The 15007-nt window shown below is 31.0% G+C and overlaps 1 protein-coding gene across 1 annotated transcript in view; it reads left to right on the forward strand.

The window, feature by feature from the left end:
* The window catches only part of LOC148623534 (uncharacterized), a 56294-nt gene extending 41656 nt beyond the window's left edge, over positions 1–14638 (forward strand). Inside the window, exons 14-20 of the mRNA XM_088565402.1 lie at positions 1213–1286; positions 1885–2068; positions 4327–4419; positions 5562–5613; positions 7115–7264; positions 9081–9171; positions 11541–14638. Of these exons, the coding sequence (XP_088421528.1) occupies positions 1213–1286; positions 1885–2068; positions 4327–4419; positions 5562–5613; positions 7115–7264; positions 9081–9171; positions 11541–11573 (677 nt within the window). The 3' untranslated portion in view covers positions 11574–14638. The remainder of the gene's footprint in view (positions 1–1212; positions 1287–1884; positions 2069–4326; positions 4420–5561; positions 5614–7114; positions 7265–9080; positions 9172–11540) is intronic.
* Positions 14639–15007: the final 369 nt, after the last annotated feature.

Consider the following 15007-nt stretch of genomic DNA (forward strand, 5'->3'; position numbering starts at 1 on the left):
CCAATTGGAACCAAAATTGGTAGGAATGTTCCTTGGGATATCCTGCATAGAACTGATGTGGTGATTTTTGATCTGTGAAAAAAACATGGCTGCCGTTACTAAAAATAAAACATAGGAGTCAGACAGTAGTTTTTCGCGTATATCTCCAAAACCGTTATATTTAGCTGGGGGTAAAAATGTTCAGCATGATGAGATCTATCTGTGCTCAAATTTTCATTTTAATCCGTTAAGCCATGTTGGAGTTATTGCCCTTATTCAAGAAACACTTTTTGCTATTTTTTTGTTATTTCTTTCAGAAATCTTCTCTGACACTACCTAACCAATTGGAACAAACTTGGTATGAATGTTCCTTGGGGTATCCTGCATGGAACTGATGTGGGGATTTTTGATCCATCAAAAAACATGGCCACTGTTACTAAAAATAAAACAGTAGTTTTTCACATTTATCCCCAAAACCGTTAGGGTTAGCCAAATTCTTTCAATAGCTGAAATGATCCTTATTATTTTGACTACAAAATTCTTTAGAGGAAAAAGTTGTCAGACGATTCCTTGTAAGAGCTATTGTCCTTGAAAAGGGGAAAAATGACAGTTTTTTTTACCGTTTTCAGCTAATATTTTGAAAACTATTTAAATTAACTGCCCTTGAAAGACAAAATTCAACCAGGTGAGCAATTCAGGGAGCCTCTTGTTGATGTTTCATTGTCATCTTACAGTGTTGACAAATCACACATTTTGGACGTGAAGCACTGGCATTCAATCTTTGATGTGTAACATGTTCTGGTCTAATTAATGATGTGTGATTATATACAGGTCCAACCAGTGATGTGTAAAATTTTCTGGTCCAATCAATGATGTGTGATTATGTACATGTCCAATCAGTGATGTGTAACATGTTCTGGTCCCATCAATGATGTGTAACATGTTCTGGTCCAATCAGTGATGTGTGATTATGTTCTGGTCCAATCAATAATGTGTAACATGGTCATGTCCTAACAATTATGTGTAACATGTTCTGGTCCAATCAATTATGTGTGATTTTGTTCTGGTCCAATCAGTGATGTGTAACATGTTCTGGTCCAATCAATGATGTGGAACATTTTCTGGTTCATTTATTGATATGTAAGGTGTACTGGTCCAACTTAATGATAAAAAAATGTCTCTTTTATTTTGAATACTTGTGAAACATAATGAACAAAGATAAGCTTGTTTCAGGCAACAGAAGTCGAGGACAAGCTGATGGATTTGATATCAGTATTCTTCCAAGGTTAAAAGATGTTAAAACAAAGGTAGGCTGTAATAATTTTAACATTATCATCTGAATATATGACAGAGTGTTAAATATATAGTCATTAGTAAAAACATCTCTCATACCATTCATTAAAATACATGAATATATGCATCGACTGGTTTGTTAGTTTAAGATATTATGACTAGAAGAATGTTTGCAATTAAAACACTGAATTTCCAACTTTTTGGGGTTTGTACTTATCTGTTATGATAACAAAATGATGTATTTTTTATTACATTAATGCCCACAGGTTATTTTCTTGACAAATTAGATGCAAATTAAAATGAACATTCCATATACTTGAAATAATCATTGTGTCAAAATTGTAAGAAACTTATTTTGTGCCAACTTTTAAATTATTTTCCATGTAATTGTTTAATAAAGTGTTCTTATATGCATAAACTGTTCAGGGTAACACACTGTCATATCCAGCTGCACTTCATGAAGCATTTTAATGATTTTAGTAACTAAAACATTAAAAAGAAATAATTTTGTGACTGATATTGAATAGATTCCCACAAGACTCACAGGTTAAAATTTTAGTTTAAACACTTATATTAAGGATTTTACTTCACTCATGTTGTTTTTTTTTATAGGACAACAGATCGAGTTTACTGCAGTTTGTTGTATCAACATATATAATGAAGTTTGAGTATGACAATGCAGGGTCAGATAAAGCCATGTTACCTCTCCCAGATCCTAGCGATATCTCACAAGCCATGCTCGTTAACTTTGATGATATAAATAAAGAACTGAAAAAAACTAGAAAAGAATTTGATGGTAAGTTTTATCATATCTCCCTGCATGGATATAACAAAATAGATTCTTTTACAATTAGTTACTTTTGTGTACAAAAAAAAGATGTATTAATTATTTCTAATTATACCCCTTTGAACACAGTTCAGGGGGTTATGGAGGAATTACTCTGTCTGTCTGTCTGTTTGTTTTTGCAGATTTGTGTCCGGGCCATAACTTCTTAGTTCTTCAAAATAGGCATACCATATTTAGCACATGCGTATCACCATGAGACAATATGTTGTGTACATTCATGACCTCTATATAACCTTGACCCTCGATCTCAAGGTGTGTTTTAACATGGATTTGTGTCCAGACACAACTTTTTTGTCTTTTTGATATAGGCTTTCCATTTTGGGTATGTGGATGAATTACCATTAGACAATGTGTCAGGTACATTATTGACCTTTAAATGGTCTTGATCTTTAACTCAAGTTAAAATATTTGGATTTTCATTATTCATACCATATTTGGCACATGGGTGTATTACCAGGAGACACTCAAGTTCATTGGGGTGTATAGGAATCAGTCTGTGCTGATTCATACCAGGGCCATACCTTCTTCTTACTTCAACATAGTCATACCATATTTGGGACATTTCATGTCTGGGACACAACTTTTTTGTCTTTTGATGAAGGCTTTCCATTTTCGGTGTGTGGATGAATCTCCATAAATCAATGTGTCAGCCTTTATTCATGATATAAAAATATCCTTTACTTTTGAACTTAAGTTAAAATTATTAGGTTTTTATTTTTCATACCATATCACATGATGCTGACCTTGAATGTGCTTTCACCATGACATTAAAATGTTAATGCCTCAGTGACTCAAGTCAGCATGAAAATATGTGGGTGGAGGGGTATATCCTTTGTGAGTTCTTCTCACAGTTTTTCTAGTTTCTTCAGGTGTCTTTATTTTTTGTATTCCATTTTTAGCTGACTGCAAAAAAATTGCATTCGTATAATGGTATCATGTGTTATTGTCGTTGTCTGAAGACATTTGATTTTCAGAATATAAGTGTATAGATCTCTAATAAATTTTACCACAAGGTGCCATATTATAAAGGAAGACTAGGTTTGATTTTTGTAGTTGTAAATTGTACAGTTTAAAAATAAGGGAGCAGAGATAATACATCATCTATAACAGAAACTGAAAACAAAGAACTTTGCTAGTAGCTTCTCTTTTTTTTTATTTAGAAGCCCTCATAAAAACCTTTCCTTTGTGTAAATAAAGAAACAACTGACCAGCACTCGTCTGTTCTCATAGGAACACCTGTCTGTCAAACTGGACAAAAAAATAATCATGTTCTCATAGGAACAACTGTCAACTCAAACATTTTAACAACATGAGTGCTTATTGTAATTGTGGCTTTTCACAAAATATACAATTTCGCTATAAATACTAGATAAAAAGCCATATTATGAATTAATAGTTCATCTGGATTAAAGATGTCCTATGAAATCCAGTGGTGCCCTCGCCACCTTCTATACCACCCTTGGGCAATTAGCATGATATATTTTTTGCAATAGCCTATTGCCCATCATCATTTCAAAGTTTATTTTCACGCTGAAAACACCAAAGCGTGTTTGGAATTACTTGTATGGTGATTCTCTATGGGACATATGAAATGTGAAATGCCCATTAAAATGATATTAATTCATTTCTCAATTAAGAATTAGTTGTAAGGAATAAGACAAAATATAAGAATAAAAAAATATGTTCATTATTGTAGAATTTGGTGTTTAAATTGTTTATACCTTAGGCAGATAAATTAACATGCTGACTGAAAAGACTGATTCCCAACAAGTCTAAATTTGCACCTGGTGAATAATATAATCCAAGCTACAACACTGTTTCATTTTGATCAAAATTGAACTTGCCTAACAAACTTTCATTTCTATGGTAGTTGTATGCATCTTAGACCTAGGTGAACAATTCCTTGGCACCTCTCTTTTTTAGATGACTCTGTCATTATGTATTCAATAATAAATATCAATATTATACTTCACATAAAAATCACAAATTTCTATTGGGTAAGCATTATGTGTTATATTGGTCGATTCCTTTCTAGCTCTACCCCCTAAAAAATGCTTGATATTTACTGCATCTTAGGTGTGTATCGACCTCTTGTATTACTTAGGCATATCACCCTTAGACAATATGTGTATAATAGTTTATTTACAGTACTTTATATTACTTACTAGTAGATGCTTTCATTAAATCTTTTATTATTTGTTTTCTAGCTGCCCACAAGAGATCACAAAAGGTGATAAAACATGCCCATGAAGATGACCTTCAACCCTTCAAAGCTGTCATGGAGGATTTTTTTGATAAAGGTTTGTATAAACTGCTTAAATGCTGTGGTTAGTTCAAGCTCAGAAAAAGGACACCCCACTCCAGTTCCACTATATGTTTCCTTGAAGGTATTTGACAATAGTTACTCTCCTTTATGTGCTATAATGTAAATCTGATATGATGCCATATTACTTTTATTTAATTATACCCCCACTCTGAAGGAGTATACTGTTTACCCTTGTCGGTTCATAACATGTTTTTCCATAATACTTTTCTCAATGACTACTCATCACAGAGCTTGACATTTTTATCACATTCTTTCTGTTGGTATGTCATATGATTGGATCTGTTTTTGGAAAAATTTGACAACTTCCTATTTACTGAAGAATTGTTTATTTTCCTTATGTCATGATTGAAAAAGGGGTAAGCCATTTGCTCACAGATTTTTTTTTTTCTTAAAACCATTGAATGGTGTAGTAGGAGTGGTGTGTATGAGAAGTTCAACTAATTCCCCCCTTGCAGGCATCCAACGGCAACTGTCTTTCTTTAGTCACTTACATATGACGCCTAACCTTCATATAAAGATTCATCAGGGTACATTGTGCAGTTTCAGGTTCATGATTACATTTTGACAAATATGGACTCAATTTCACCAAAACATTCCATCTTACTACAGATAAACCTTTGCATATAGAAAAACTGTATTAAGCCATGGCACACCTTGATATTAGAACATTAATTGTAAGGTAGACTTAAATAAAAATCTGACCTGAATTTTAATGTCCATGTCCACTCATTCGCCTGTCATGTATGTCAACATGAAAATAGCTCATCTTTAATACATTGGGATCATCTAAAAACATTTCTTTTTACACCCTTTGCACTATTGGTAAAAATGCATTGAAAAAACAAAATTAAGATTTTAATATTCTAAAACAAAAAATGCATATAAAATTTTAATTATCTAGATGCAGCCATACTTCACGTAAAGCCTGAGTACTTGTCTGTAATCAGATTGTATGTTGTAGTTGATTTATATAGGTAGATATAGGTTATAAAGATTTTTAATGCATGTGAAAGTTATTTACCTGAATACATTAAGAAAGGTTGTTTTTTTTTACATCTTGAAGATTGTTACTTAAAAAAGACCTTGTTTACTTATGATTTGGTTTTGTGTCAACAGGCAAACATGATTTACAAGAACAAGAAGATTCTATTAAAGAATCCAAAGAAATGTAAGTTTGGATATTAATTATACAGTGTTTTCTCCTCTTTAACCAATTTAGGATGGGATACAGTTACCAATTCTTACACCATCATTATATATTATATATATTATATGGATATTGACAAAAAAAAACAGTCCTTAGGAGAATCTATATAATTGGTATCAGATAAAGTGAAAGGCAATAAAAGAAGACTTTTTTAACCTACACCAAATTTCAGCTTATTATGGAATAATTCAAACTTTGTTTTACTGTGAAAATTGTAAATTCATAATTGAGATCAAATGTTTAGATATTATCATGCGATTTCAACTTCTGTTCATTATAACCATTATATTCTAATTAAGTCTCTCCACAGCCAAATGTTTCCATGCATGAGAATCATATGGATTACAGCATATGATTAGCATTTGAATTGAGTGTGATATGATTAACTTATATGTTTCAATTTACACATGATTATCATATTTGGTACTTTTAGCTCTGTATAAGAACTAGGAAATAGATTAAACATGGTCAGTGATAACCCATTGTTATTCCACTGTTTATACCATCAGATTTAAGAAATAATTAGTATACGAGCACAAAACATTTGTGATTGTATTTTGGCATGTCATCTTTGTTATCCGTAGACACTTTATTTTTGTGCAATAACTTTGGTTGTGGTTGTATTGAAAATTTGATATGAATTTACTTACTATTAAATGAAGGTATCTTTTTAATTTGAAGATTGTGGCCACTACTGTTTTAGAATAAGGGCCCAAAAAGGGTAAAAATAGGTCTGGTAAACAAGTTTATTTGCAGATTTGATGCTTTTTTTTTTTTTGGACCATTTTCAAGTTACCAGTGTAAGGGGACAAAGAGTCCACCCCCACCAACCCCCCATCACCCCCCGCCACCCCCCCCCCCCTAAAAAAAAAAAAATATACTTTCTTATTTTAGTTGTCCAATTTAAAACAAAAAAATTATTGGATTCCTCATGAAAATCTATACATGTTTTTCACAATCAGATTTCGGATATCTCTTATGGCTTTTTTCGAGGTATAAGGGGTCAAAAGGGCCACACCCCTACAAAACAACTTTCGTACTTTTTTGTCCGATTTTCAAAAATTTTTGTTTGAATTTCAAATTTTGTTTAATATTGTGAACAAACTAGTTGTTGTGTCCATAATGAATGGTAAGTGTCAAAAACTAATATTGTGTCCACACTTGCCCTAACTATGGTTATATCATGATGCGCTCAATAAAGCATTTTATTTTGTAAAATGGGTTATAATTTCATTGAAATGCACTGGTAATAAACACTTCATGGGAAGATGACTTTGTTAGAATACTATATTTTTTAATATTCTGTTGACAAAATTTCTAATTTTGACCCAGTGATGGTCAGTCATGCTAAGTGAACCATTATACTGGGGATTTCTTAGTGTGCATATTTCAGATTTTACCAAATTTACTTCTGTTAATACTTGATACTGGTTAATTTTACTCGGTACTCTTTGTTTTGTAGGTTCGAGGAAATTGTGATTTACTTTTGTGTAAAACCAAAAGTTGGTGACAAAGTGGTGACTCCTGAATACTTCTTCTCTTTATGGTCATCATTCTGTGGTGACTTCAAACAAATGTGGAAAAAGGAACAACAAAAAGTTCTCAAAATTAAGTAAGTGTAATTTGCTTGTTATTTAAATATTATTTGTTTTCTTAATTTGTTGTACAAATGTTTTTTTTTATACAATCTCAAAATAAAAAAAAATCAGTCATATCATAGTATCATGCTGTTTTTATATCATGGTATCATGAATGAAGTTCTGATTGATATATACATGAATCTTCTATTTTGGATTTTGATCTGAATAATTTGGGGGTTTCACATAGCAAAACATTGACTATGTCATTTATTGAAATGGGGACATGGGGGACCAATCTCTTTTCTGTTACTCATCTGACATTGCTGAATAGAATTGAATTAAACTTTCATAAAATTTGTACTACATATTTCCATTATGCACCTCCTATTTTAGATTTAAATCCAAATCAACTTGAGGGTTTCACATAGCAAAAAAATGGACTTTGTCGTTTATGAATATAGGGGTGGGGCCCATCTCTCATCCATAACTCATTCTACGCAACTGAATGTAATTTAAGGCTACTTACATAGAATCTTTATCACATACTAATTTCATAATACACCCTCTTATTTAGTCCAAAGGAAGTGAAAAGGTGCATGTTTAAAATGGGATAATGGGGGTTATCAGTAGGATATGGAGGTCTTTATACGTTACTTTGTGGTTTCAAGAGAATGGGTCCTAATCTACCATTCATTATCATGGAAACTTTGTCATATACCAAGCGTTGAGTTCAGTATTTAAAGTAAAACTTCTTTCTGTGTAAAAATACAAAAAAATGTACTAATGAAAATGACAAATATATATTTATACATGATAAAATTATTAAGAAAAGCAGTCAATGGAAGATTTTGCATTGTAATGCAGGGTTTCGAGATCTGGGAAGTAAGCAGTAAAATGCAGATCAGTGTTTGGATTTCAATATGTTCTACACTGAAAATTCCGATAAGGAAAACAAAACTTACAAACCCTATTTAGTGAGCATTGATCATAGTTTTTTTCTATTTTATATTCTTTTGCAAACAAATTTTAGGAGTATTTAGAAATCACCAAATAAACCAATCCCCCTTTGTACCTTGTAAAAAAAAACTGCTGGTAAAGCATGCCATTGTTTTTGACTTTATGAATGCAAATTCGCCTTTGCATAAAAATCAACTTACCCACAACGAAATTGCACTCGCCTTCAGGTGACGGGTATGTGGAGTCCTTGAACACTTGGATTTTTTATATGTCAGAAACATGGCTGCCATTACTGAAAATAAAACATAGGGGTCAGACAGAAGTTTTTCACATATACCTCCACAACCGTTATGTCAAATTAGCCAAATTCTGATAGAGGGTAAAAGGTTTCAGCATGATGAAATCTATCTGTGGTCAAATTTTTATGTAAATCTGTTATACCATGTTGGAGTTATTGCCCTTTTTTGACAATTTTTCGTCATTTTAATGTAATTACTTTTAATAATCTTTCTCTTCTGACACTACTGAACCAAATTGAACAAAACTTAGTATTAATGTTCCTTAGGGTGTTCTGCGTAGAACTGATTTAGGGATTTTTGATCTATCAGAAAACCTGGCTACATTACTAAAAATAGAACATAGGGGTCAAACAGAAGTTTGCATATATCTCCAAAACTCAGAAACTACTGGACAGAATTTAATGAACATTGATATGATTGTTCCGTAGGTATGAATGTTAGTAATTTTTATCCAAGAAAAAACATGACCGCTTTTACAAAAATAGAATGTTGCTTATTGAGTCAGATGAGCGATTCAGGCTCTTTAAAGCCTCTAGTTAATGTAGTTCTGTAACACTTAAGATTCCTTTACATTCTTTTATTTTTTAATCAGGCTTCAGGAAGCTGAAAAGAGGTTAAAACAATTACAGGAGAGTAAGAAAGCAGCTTTATTAAACACACGTACTCGGACTCGAGGTGGTCTTGTAAGTGTTAATTACTTGGCTTATTATTCAATAATGTAATAATAACTATGATTATATTAGTAACAACAATTATAGAACAAACTCCACTGAATACTGTAGAATATTGAGATAAAATGCTTACGGTAAATTATTACATGAGGCATCTTGTTGTGCATCTTGCAGTTTGTACAGATATCAATATTCTAATTGGTTTCATTTGGTTTCATTACTTTATGGTTTTTTTATCCTTTTGGATCAAAATACCTTATGTTGCCAACTCATGCCTGGAACTTTCCTACTGTTTCTGAAAACTACACAAAAATATAGTCCAAGTGTAATTTTTTTTTATATCATTCAACACATTCTTTATAACCTGTAAATATTTTTCTGGTAATTATTCAGCTCTATATTATTCTATTTTTTCTGCAAATAAAATTAAGATTAGTCTTCAAATGAAGATTTGAGGAATTCCTTTTTGGCCTTGAAAGATGCTTAGTAATAAATTTGCATGTAGGGAATTAAGTTCTTGCAGTAATGTGTCAAGAAGCATTAAATGTGCTAAGCATGCTCCATTTAACACAATTATTAGTCACAATCTCCATCTAATCATTAATATATTATGATGAATAAACAGAAGTGAAGAGCAATGATTTTAACAAGTAAAATTGGCGGGAAAATTAAAATTGATATAAAGTGAATAGTTTTGAAATTTCTTATATTGATCTAAGAAATTATTTTTTTTAGCTGAAATTGGTTCCATTTTAGTATAAATACAGTGTAGGATAATACTCTGTTGAAATAGTATTTAATGTGATTGCAAATTAGCATTTGAACAGGTTTAAAAAATTGGGAAAAAGGTGAAACTGAATAAAATTTGTAAATTTGTGTGAAGTTGGATAGTTTTACTTTCGATTACAGTTTGTATTTCAGAATCAGTAGTATTGATTGATATTCAGTTTATACATAATAGGAAAAACAGTTCTAAATAATATGAGAAATGCAAATATATGATTATAGTTTTTCACTAGAATAAAAATAAGTGCTAACAGCTCTTTGATTAATTATCTTGTTTTGATAGTCTCTGAATTTATATTCATCCGGAAGAATTTGATTTATCTTTAGTTATGGGACTATTAATCATAAAATGAAGGGATTTACTTGTTTTTACTTAATAACTCAAAAAGCCTTTCATCAATTTTTTATGAAACTTTAATTAAATGTATTTTTTTCTTTTGTTTAGAGCTCCCTTTTAATTTTTGTATAACTTTCTGATTTTACTTTTTTTGAGTTATGAGACTTTATTTGTATGACAATGGGATGATTTGCAATTTCAGGCAATAATTCAAAAACCCTCTCAGCAATTTCCATCAGCAAAAAATATCAAAGCACCCACAATTGAATAATTCAAATACTTCAAAGAACATAGACTATCTAATACAAAATGTAGTTAACCAAATAAAAAAGATAACATATAAAACCTGAAGGTAAGGAGAACAAATTGTAACACAAAAAACTAAAGCTTAAGGTGCTCTGTAAGGTTAAGCATGTCCTGCTCTGTCAGCGGCACCCATTATATTGCTAGTGAGTGTAATCCAATAATAGTATAGTTACAATAATGCAGCTCCCCAATACAAGTCACAAAGGGGTCCCATCAAAAACAATTTACACTTGAACAATATCATTCAATTCAACTTAGTAACATGATGTACATAAAGTAAAAAGTGTGGAAATTTTGGAAAATCATCCAAAGTAAACTAAATTAAATTAAGATGAAAAAAAAATCACCATAAAGCATGGGACAATACCAACTATATATGTAAAAATGTTAGAACATATAATCTGGTGAATTGTTGTTTATTCATGTGCAAACAAAGTTTAGGGATTATCCTATCTGACTGTTCATCCATTCCTTGGTCTGTCCATGTTTCTTTTAAACACAACTCCACACAAATGGCTCGATGGATTTCAATGACAGCTTGAAGGTTTGGCATAATATGTAGATGTATATGAATGAATATAATTACTTTTGGAGGACTCAAAAGGAAGATAATCCATTTTATGGTATTACATGTTAAAACTTGGTGAGTGCATTTTCTCCTAAACCACCCAGGGGATTGATATGCATGAGGGAATATAATTGCTGTTAAAAGATACTAAAGGGGGTAATTGAACTAAATGGTTTAACATTTCAGTCCATTTAAATTAGGAGGTATTCTCTTGGTGAGCATGTTCACAGTTTTTCTATGCATTTATTGAACATATTTATATGCCTGCAGTCCTGAACAATCTAAAAATAGAATTATCTATTCATGAGTTGGGCCTTGCTTTAGTGAAAACATAAGTAATATAATATGTAATGATGTTTAACATTTAATTGTATTTTTTTGCAGAAAGATAAATTAGCCAACAAGGGAATGTTGTGAAGTGATGATAAAAGGGAGCTTATTCTGTCTCAACTAAAGATTACCAGCAAAGTTGCTTGCCATTTTTGTCTGATTAAACAGGGTCTGAATTTGCAATATCATAAGTGGTTTAATAGGAAATTTACATATAATGTATTCCTTCATCTATGAATGTTATGGTAGGATATCTAATGGTGACAGCTTGATATTGTTGGGATTAATTGTCTTCTGTGAAACTTCATGCATTTAATTGTTATGTTGATTTTGTTATATTTATTAGTTTTTTGTTTTGCATTTTTATAGCAAGTGAGTGTAGGCTTGTTAACCTGAAAATTAAAGTCAGCTAATACAATGCCATCACTATGTGCCCCAGTTAACATATTATCCCTGTATTTTTGCTGATATCAAAGAAATTGTGATTTACAGACAAAGGTTGTCAGTCAGATATATGTGCTACAATTTCTCTTCATTGGGATATATTTTTTTGCTTGGATATTTTTTTTTTTTTATTTTCACAAAAGCATTTTACATCTGAATCTCAGGCTACAGTTACATATTTAATATATAAGTAAAAATGAAATAAGATTTCTTTACGTTACTTTTGTCTTAAATATTTGACATAATATAATTTATTTAAAATCATAGGATCCAAATTCAAATGAATGATATTCATACGCTCATCTTTCTAAACAGTACTGCTCTCCTTCTGTCTTTCTGTCTGTCTCTCTCTCCATTTTCACACTCTAACAATACCTTTAAAAATATTTTTGATAAAGGATTTTGTATTATGGCTTGTATCCAATGGAGGACAGATACATGGAAATTAAATCAACAGATATGTGTACATGTGCCTGCACTTTATCCAAATGGCAGATAAAATAGAATTTATCCAATGAACATTCAGCAATGGTTTGTCATTTTTATTTTTACATTTTTTTATGAGTTAATTTGATCTTTAGTCAAAGTTCAAATCCAGCATTTAACCAAAGGCAATATGTTTATGTGTTCTGCCATATATTTCTTTAAAATGTTCTACATATCACCATTACTTTTTAAATCTATGTACTTGTAAACTACACATTGTGTTGCATTAAAACGAAGCATTGGTCATAATAGGACATCAGTTCTAGTTCAGTAATGTGATCAGGCAATACATCATGTCAGTTTTAGTGGAGTTATGATTGGTCATAACACGATGTCAGTTCTAATTAAGTTATATGATTAGGCAATACATCATGTCAGTTTTAGTGGAATTATGATTGGTTATAACAGGATGTCAGTTCTGGTTAAGTTATTTTTTTTGTATGCCTGGGCAATGTTACTTCTAGTGGAGTTTTATGATTGGGCAATTCATAATGTCAGTTCTAGCAATATCAAATAAGTGGTTTAATAAGTCCATTTTAATGAAATCATTTGTTTGAAATACACTTTCTGTCAGTTGTTATATAAGACAAGGTAGCATGTCAGTTCTAATGAGATAATTTTATTGTCAACTAATGATATTAGTTCTAATGAAATCCATTGTAGAATTAGATCTAGTCATGTACTAATACTGTGGTAGCAGACCTTTTTTTACAAAGTTCTTTATCAACATAGATTGTAGTTATTTTCTCAGTATTGTAGGTTACACATCAAACTACATGTACTTATAAAAACTAATGAAATTCTAAATAAACTTTTGTGTGAGACATGATATTTTACTTGTGCTGTAATTTAATTTAATCACTTTGTTCTACAGGATAAGTAGTATTTTCATGTTAAATTGGTACTGTCTTTTAATTATCTAGTCTAAGACAAGTGATATTTATGAATAATACAAGTCACAGGCCATAAATTTTTAAGACCTAAAAGTCATGACAAATTTAGATTATATTTGGATAAAACTGCTTATCTAGGGTAGTTGACCCTTTTGGTATACATGTATATAGACCAACTAAAATACAGAGTGCTTCCTTCTTTTGGTATATATAGACCAATTAAAATACAGAGTGGTTTCTTCTTTTTGTAAGAATTTGAGAAATGCCATTTCTATTCCTATGTTTTGGATGAACAGGTACAATAAATTTAGCAATTATGTTGCAGATCTGATACTATCAGATATTTTCATCCTTTATGTTATGGTGGCCCTGTGACTATCAAATCTGTTACTGGAGGTATTTTACTTTATTTCTCAATTTTGGGGAGTAATACTTTTTGTACTACAGCAAAATTTTGAAGTTGTTTAATGGTATGAGGCTGTTGTCCAAGTTGTTGTCAATACTTGGATTTATGAGCTGACTAGAATACAAAATTGCAGATCTTGATAAAATTTTGCAAAAAGATTCTGCACCTTAAAACTGAATTGAATTAAACATGTTCCCTTGTTACATTTATTACATTAAGCATCTCAAATTGATATTTTGTTCGTCAAATATTTTGTACTGTCAGTTTTACAAGCAAAGTTTCTTTTTTCTTTTTTTTTTAAATCATATTCTGTATTTTTCATTTGACATTTCCAAGTGTATTTCCACTGCTTATTTTTTTCCTATGATAACTTATTTATACACTAGTCAAAAAAATACCCAGATTTCAAAAATCTTATACTTGAATATTTCATACATGCAGTTCGTAATGTACTTTTTGCCACCAATCTCATGAAAAGGTGTGTTGCCACTTTTTTTGTTCAACTTATAAGGAGCATGTTCTGATAAGTAAATGGACAAAAGACAAAAAAAAAGATTTTATTTTGACTTCATAAGACAAAAAAAATCACAAAAATGAACAGTTTAAACTGTGTTTTCTTCATTTAATTGACTGTCCAACTTCTTTCTGTGACATTTCACCCTTTCTGTCATGGGTTTGGCCAAATGTCATTTTTAATAGCAATTTCATGATATTTGGGTTTCTTTTTGTAGCTTGTATATGTTTTGAAAGGAGAGTTTCTATTCATTCCATTGCTTACATGGAACAGTTTTATAATTATTACCATTCCATGCTTAACATTTAAGCAGTGTTTTGTTCATTCAATATTTTGTTGACATTTTACATATTTTTACAGAGGAAATAATTTTATGAGAAGTTACATCAATAAAACTATTGCATTTTTACTGTTGTTATAGTGGTTTATTATTAAAAAAGTTCCGTGTAAATGGGAAATACGTCTGTATACGCCAGAAGTAGTGAAAACCATTAAAGTAAATCTTCAAAGAGATGATACTTAAACAACAAGTAACAATTTAACTGTTCTATGTATAAAATAAAAGAGAAATGCTTTGCTCGACAAGAGCATACTTTTGCAAAGACAGTAAAAGTACAGAAAAATGCAATTTTTGATTATGCTACAAACCAAGAATACCTAATAGTGATTGATTCAGGAAAGGTATATAATTACCTTATATGGAGCCCACACGACCATATTTACACGATTTCAGTCACGGGTCAATGCACACTGGATACGGATATTATCTCCTTGTAGG

The sequence above is a fragment of the Perna viridis genome, chromosome 2, assembly GCF_037379345.1.
Source record: "Perna viridis isolate PV_CMFRI_1.1 ecotype Kerala chromosome 2, ASM3737934v1, whole genome shotgun sequence".
Lineage (NCBI taxonomy): Eukaryota > Metazoa > Mollusca > Bivalvia > Mytilida > Mytilidae > Perna > Perna viridis.